This window comes from Harpia harpyja, chromosome 23, assembly GCF_026419915.1.
Source record: "Harpia harpyja isolate bHarHar1 chromosome 23, bHarHar1 primary haplotype, whole genome shotgun sequence".
NCBI classification, from domain to species: domain Eukaryota; kingdom Metazoa; phylum Chordata; class Aves; order Accipitriformes; family Accipitridae; genus Harpia; species Harpia harpyja.
The window spans coordinates 13,594,498-13,601,793 of NC_068962.1; the positions used below are offsets into that span (position 1 = coordinate 13,594,498).

The 7,296-nt window shown below is 39.0% G+C and overlaps 1 protein-coding gene across 7 annotated transcripts in view; it reads left to right on the forward strand.

The window, feature by feature from the left end:
* KCNC2 (potassium voltage-gated channel subfamily C member 2) overlaps positions 1-5,882 on the forward strand; it is a 103,200-nt gene extending 97,318 nt beyond the window's left edge. For 2 of the 7 annotated variants that reach the window (XM_052774654.1, XM_052774650.1), the window contains 2 exons: positions 3,623-3,717; positions 4,752-4,863. In XM_052774654.1, coding sequence (XP_052630614.1) covers positions 3,623-3,684 — 62 coding nt within the window. In that variant the 3' untranslated portion in view covers positions 3,685-3,717; positions 4,752-4,863. Of the gene's footprint in view, positions 1-2,776 lie in introns of all 7 variants that reach the window. The other 5 variants (XM_052774648.1, XM_052774653.1, XM_052774647.1 and 2 more) reach the window with 3 other exon arrangements.
* The last annotated feature ends 1,414 nt before the right edge of the window (positions 5,883-7,296 follow it).

Consider the following 7,296-nt stretch of genomic DNA (forward strand, 5'->3'; position numbering starts at 1 on the left):
AAGGCAGATATGCAACCAGAGTTTGATGTGTATGGTATTTGTAATGAGTATGATTGTCCCTATGTTCCTGTGTTTTGCATATTCCTATACGTAATGTTTAGATTAAATGGGACTTTCATTGCAAACATGTCTTTGCACAGATTTAGGACACTTTCCACCAAGCATATATCTCACACTGTCTTCTCAACAACTAGGATTATTTAAAATATCTCTAATGCTAAGAGCCCAGTCTTTGAGGAGGTCAGGAACACCTGAATAAAGCAGATTGCCATGGCATCTTGCAAGATAAGGTTCTTGACTTCCTTTAGGAAAGTTAGTATAAACATTTGAGTGCTGTTCACTTGGCAGTAACCATAATTAGAACAGATCAGAAATAATAAAAGAAGTTACACATCAGCTACTAAAGACATATTCATATAACAATAAAACATATTTTATACTGGGACCACATGAACATTTTCATTTCAAAATCTAGATTCAAGAGAAAAATGTATCATAGTTTTTACTAGAAAAATGATGCTTGAGTTCAGAACTGACAGTTTCTCGATGCTGTTTGACTGGTTCTGATGATAACCATAGTCTAGGCTGAAATGTTTTAGCCACTGGCTTCCAAGTTTATTTTGTACAGAGTAGGGAATTTAGCTCATAAACATCTTCAAGTAGCATCCAAATGGTTTTGAATACTTGAATTTAATTCACACATCAAGTCTACCACTTTTTCATTTTATTTTTTCCCTTTCATTCTTTTGGTACATCCTTCTTGTTTGGTTGGTTCCTTGGTTGGTTCTTGGTTGTGTTCAAGGATCATTTATTCTGAGCTTTTTTACATTAGCACCTTATCTCCGTCTCTAAGAAGGTACTGATTCAGAGCTGATCCAAACCCCACTGAAATACCTGGAAAGTACTGATTTTGGATCGTGCCACTGTCTCTATTCATCTTGTGTATCTGGTTTTCATTTTTTAGGAGTTCCTGTTTTCTTTATCACCTTTACCATCTTCCTCTATCAGTTCTTTGCTTTTATCATTAGAAAAGTAGCAGGAAAAATATTTTTAAAAAATACTTTCCTAGTTTCTGTGTAAAAAAGCTACATGATTATTTTGATTTTTTGGTAAGCTTTATGTTTACAGGGGAGGTTAAATATATACACTAGCATTGTGCTTCCCCTCAATTCCCCTTTCAAACATGATTCTTTCTAATCTGTGTAAATACGGATAGAAACTCAGAAACTGGAGGCTGGTTTTGAAATGTATCGGAAGTCTGTGAAGCATCACAGTCTAGCCTGCCCTTGCAATCTGGAGATAACATTGCACAATGTTTTAGCAGACATGAGGTTCTACATTTGCTTTAAGTCTAGTTTTACAGTATGCAGTTCTCGGTAGGTAAGAAATATTTTAATTGTCGTTAGGGGAGAACCTAAGATAAGTTTTTTCCTGAAGATGCTAACAACTGTCTGTTAACTGTCTGTTATCTGGAGATCTGGAATTTGAGCCAGTACCCATTTCAATAAGAAAAAAAAAATGTCTGGTGATGTCCCATGTAATGTTTAGCTGTTTTTCACTGACATTTTATAGTTTCTGTGGGAAAAGTCTCGGTATTTCACTGTAAGCAGCTTATACCTGAATGTCTTAACCTGACAAATGCTTAGATGCATACTTGTCTTCAAGGAAATAAGTAGTGCTGTTGAGATCAATGGTACTTCTCACGCTTGCAGTGAAGCATATATCCATGTACTTGAGGAGCGAGGTCCTGTCCGGCTTCATCTTTGTTGTATTTCCTTCCTGATATCTCTCTCCAGACTGATGGGCTGATCCTTTTCTTCATAAGTGGGCTTATTCAGGTGCTATTGAAAATACTTGATTATGAAGATAGTGATGCAGTGAATAGCGATGCTTTTCTGTCATTGTACAGCATAGCCTCTACAAGGTGAAAACAATCTATATGTAGCAAAAAGTAGGTAGCAAGAGCTCACAGTGTATGTGAAGAGAAATGTCTGCAAGTGCAATGTTCCCTCCAAATTGTGAAGTGTTATGTGGTTGTCTCATTTAATGATTACTTATTTACTACTTGTTTATGTGGTTTAATACCATTTATTTCATTTGAGTCAGCTGGAGAAGGAGCACAAATATGGTGTTTTAAATTTGCCAATGAGGTGCATTTGCAAATATGTCAAACTCTACTATCTTATTATACTTCAATATTAGACACAAAGTCTTAGGGTTAATATTTCTGTAGATGAAGCTTCTTTCCCATAGTATCATTCAATCCTCTGCAGAAGTGATTTACACATACTGTATGCAATTTATCTGGTTTTTTGTTTTATTTATTTTTAAATAAAATTCATCCTTTATTAGGAATTGGGTTTAGCAGAGATTATATAATTCTAACAGGTTTTATAGTCTGTCTTAATGGGTTTTTGATTATGCTTAGCCAGATAGCTCATCCAGTAACCCTGTTGGGATCCTTTATCTTGCACTCTGTGCAACCCTGCTGAAGCCAACAGAGAGGCACCGAGTGCAAGATGGGGTGTGGAAGAGCAGGTCAGACCTCTTGTGTGATGGTCTGTTTAATTTTCTGGGAAAGAATAACTGCATTAATTTGTAAATAATTTTATTTATTAATATCTTTTGGTAGTGACGTGTCTCGGCATTGAGTTCTTTTGCAGGCAGATTCCCTCTGAGCCCCAGATAGCTCCTTGGATGACATTACATTGTATTGTTTGTCTTTGTCTATTTTTTGGCTGAATTCAACTGATGTCTGTGCATTTTCTCATACAAGGCTATGAAAAATCTCGAAGCTTAAACAACATAGCTGGCTTGACAGGCAATGCTCTGCGACTGTCTCCAGTAACATCACCCTACAGCTCACCTTGTCCTCTAAGGCGCTCTCGGTCTCCCATCCCTTCCATCTTGTAAACCAGATGGCATCAATCGGCTACATAGTATTAATTCAAATGCTGTTTACCACATATTGGAAATAAATGTAGCATTAACCATAGGCTCCACAAATATAACTCCTGCATGATGTAACTGTCAGTAGTAAGAAATGCCACTTGGGTAGCTGAAGATTTTTATCTTGGCTCTTAAAGATTACCGAAGGTAGCACTTCTCCTTTTATCTACTATATTGTCCTACTTTCCTGTGGCAATAAAAGGACAGTTAGTGGATGCCGTTGGCCAGTGTATTCAATAAATAAGCATATTTTCAGGGAGATTTACTTAAAATAATGTGCTTCCAACTAATTATCAGTCACTCCATTGAACTTCCATTTCTTGTGACTCTAATCCATTCTGAAGATGTCTGGAATCGTGTCTTGGTTGCACACAATGTGACTTGGGTCTGCTCATTTGCATGGACCATCCTGTCTCCATCACCTGACAAGCAGTGTTGCCGATCGCGGAGACCACAGATGGCTCTCGATGTGTGTTCTCACATTGTACCATCCTGCTGAAATGAAAGCACTGATAAACTGGTCTGCATGTGGGATTGTTTTTCTTTGTTTAACCTTTTCCTTTATTTTCTTAACGATCTACTTGTTTATAAATGGCTTTATTTTGTGATTAACTTACTTCAGTACTGGATTGCTGTATCAGAGTTCTGAATGTCTCCGGTTGTTTGCACACAGATAACTGCAAAGAGGTTGTCATTACTGGTTACACGCAAGCAGAAGCCAGATCTCTTTCTTAATGGCTTGGGGAAGGCACAAAACATGCAAGAAAGGTAAACGCCATCCAGACTTGCAATTTTAAGCTAGCAAGTGCTGCTTGGTACTGTAGTCATTTCTCTACTCCAGGGTTCTTCAACATTTTCAGAGGCTGAGTACGAAGTAAAATTGAGAAGATTATTGGGGGCTTTTTTGTACCACTGTAAGAGGGTAGCAGTTCTCACGTCAGGTTTTTATACCTCTGGCTCATGAGCTTCAAAAATTTCTTCAGTCAATGTTTTTTGAGGTGCTTTGTCCTATATGTTGTTTGTCTGTCTGTTTTGCAACCTGTCTACTGTATTCTTCATCTGTCTCCATAAAGCACAGAGATACTGTTAAAATGCCCCCCTCTTTTAAGGTTAACTAAGGACATTTTTCTCCTTTTCTCTTTTTTTCATATGGACTATACTTACATGTATAGATACAAATATATATATTTTTCAAGTGCAAGTTAGTATCGTCTAGACTAACTCATGTGAGCACTCTGAAGATTTTTCGAGCGGGATTTAGTAGCGGCATTACAGTACTGACCAGTTGCCTATTGCATCAATCTTCCTCCTAGCAACCAGCATTCATTACAGTTTTGAAACTGTATCTCCTCTAGTGGCTTTTTCATTCAATATTAACCTCTGTTTATGCAACAGGACAAATGCAGTGGCAGATTTGATGTTCTGGGCTGGTGAGGAAAAATTACCCTAAACCACAGAGTTTTAGAACTACATGGGGAAGACCATAACAACCCAAATCTTAAGAGATCCTTGAGATTGTTGAATAATCCCTGATTGTCATGTTTTATTTTTTGTTAGGAAAAGAAATATAACTTATTGTCGACCATGTAACATGTTCTTCTGTATATAGCCTAGCCCAATAGCATGATCTGCATGTCAGAATTCTTGTACAATAATGTATTTATCAGAGTATACATTTCTGATATTTAGAGATGTACATTGATTTAGTTTTGGTAAAATATTGTCAATAGAGAGATAATTGCAAACAGCTTTTAGCAAAGGAATTAATATAATATCTGGTGCTGCTGTTATATTAACTACAGTGTTGTACAGAATTTATCATGGATTTTTGACTGCTGAAAAAGGGACAATGGAATTTAGCCATACCAAGGACTGTACTGGAAAGAGACTGCTGCTGCTGAATGGGCCCTGATAAACAACTCGCGCCTTGAGGAGGTCACTGAGACTTTACATGCAAAGTAGACCTTGTTAAAGAAGATTAAAGACTGCTCATAATTACTGCTGCCAGAGGAAGGGGTGACTAGTCACTGTTGATGAGTCAGCTGTAAATAAAACGTGTGTGCATGGAATATCAGTTTTTATCTATATCAAGGAAAGCTGAATTCAAGTCATCATTGCTAAGGCTCCATGCAAAGACCCACACCCCTGTGTGTATTCTTCCTGGTTCCTGCAGTAAGTTGTGCTGTGGATCATACAAAGACACCCACTTAATAATGATAGTGACGTAAACTACATCTGTCTTGACTTCTGTCATAATAACGGTATATTTTGCAAAGGTCACAAATATAAACAGAGTAGGTTTGCATAAGTCCTTGCTTTCTCAGTTTGCCATGACCTATATTTGTATCAATTCTAGTGTACATGCCAAGTCTTAAGTTTACTTTTCACTTTGATAACAGAAATGTGACTGCAGACAAATATCACCAACTTTGTTCACAGCACACAGTCTTCTTTCATTGTTACCTCAAACTATAAGTATTATGAGAAATAAAATTCTGGCAGCAAGACTATTTTGTTTTTTTTTTTTTTTTTAATTCAAAGTGTTGCAAACCCAACATTAATAAGTATAAAAGATGTATTAAAATTATATCCTACAAATGTATATTTTACATAAAAGAGATATTCTTTGATCAGTTACTTTCTGTGATTTTTGTGGTAAATGGATCTAGTCTATTCTATGTTTATGAGGCATTGTAGTGCTACGATGTGGTAATTATGTTCTCTCCATCCTATTCAGTGGGAAATTCTCCAGAATCTGTTTTGTCACCCTGGTGTCCCAATTGTAGGGACCTATCCCAGTTGTGAAACTCTGTATCGTGGAACTTCTGTGAACATGTCAAGGTGCATGCACAATCCTGGTGGAAACCAGTGGAAATGTAATACCTGAATTGGAGAATAAAAGGCAAAAGACCTGGGGAGGAACTTGGAACATATCTTCTGGAGTGGCTCATGAGCTTTCTTTAGCTGTATCGGTCCCATGCCTGCCGCTGGCCGTCCCAATTCTCAAACCAGTTTCCTGGGGTACATGAGGAGCTAATTCAAAAACTAGCATGAGCTGGCTTTGAAAACAATTTAAAATCTTCCTTCTTGTTAATGACCCCACGCCTCATGCGGAAGTTGTAATTGGGCTAGATGTTATCATGCTCAAGGCAGTGTTATTGCATCACGGTGTGAAGTCAGCCTAAAAAGGAGGTGATAAATGGTTGCTTAAAACTCCTAATTTTTGGAAAAGGTGCTGGAATGTAAGAAAGATTCCAGAAAACAGGATCAAGAGGTGCTCAGGTTTTGGAAAATGTGTTATAGTGACATACCACGAAAGCTGAATGTGCTGAATTTGCCCAAAGGTTAAAAGCTGTCTGCACTGTGACCTGTGAGCAGTACCCACACGAAGAAGCGGCGTAGTGGTTAGCCAGGACAAGGCTCACAGCCAGCTCCAGTCACGCAGGTCTGATGTCTGTCCCCAGGCACCCGGAGAGAGGTGTCTGGTTTTCCTCAGTGCTACACGGGGGTGGTGAGGACCCCGCGGGGGGTGCAGACAGGGTGGTGCATTGCGTTGGGCGAGACTATAGAAAACACTGATGGCCAAAGGGTGTCTGATGTCCTCTACTGTCTCCGGATGGTGAGGAGCTTAAGGCTGGATGGACCTCCACCGACACAGGACCTTGAGTCCAGAATATCCTGACTGCAGCTGCTTAGTTTTCCCCTAGAGAACCAAGCCCATGTTTAAATGCTTTCTTTTAAAACACACCTGGAGGACAAGCTGATGGTGAGTCCGTTAACTGATCATGTGTCTTGGGACTACAACCCAAATTTAACTGTTCTAAGAGGAAGAGTTGGCTTCACCACCAGCCTTCAAAGACTAGCAACCTCCTGTTCTTCCCCCGCTTCTGGGCTCAAGAAGGGGTGAAAATGCATTTTCAAGGGAGGTAGGCCACCAACGTTTAACTTTCTCAAACTGAGGAAGGCTTTGATCCTAGACTTCACTCTTCAGGGTTATGCAGTTCTTATGTGGTCAGATACTATGTGAAGGACGGGCAGCACATTTACATTCACTTCCTCTTTTGGCCATCCTTCAAAAATAAGTAGGTGCGATGATTTTTTGTAAAGGAGGTCCTCACAGTGCCATGTGCTTACACAGAGCAGATCTATCCGAGCCAACAGAGGCAAAACTGCACCCGGAGGAAGGAGTTTTGGGTCAAGCAGGAAGATGCTGTGTGAGTGTGGGTAACCTGGGGATCAAATACTCACCAAGGGGTGGTTGTGGGCATTTCTGGGCCTGCTTTAAAAGTCCAAAAACTTATTTAATCCTTGTATAAGTAAGACTTGAGGGTTAGAAGTCAAAACTAG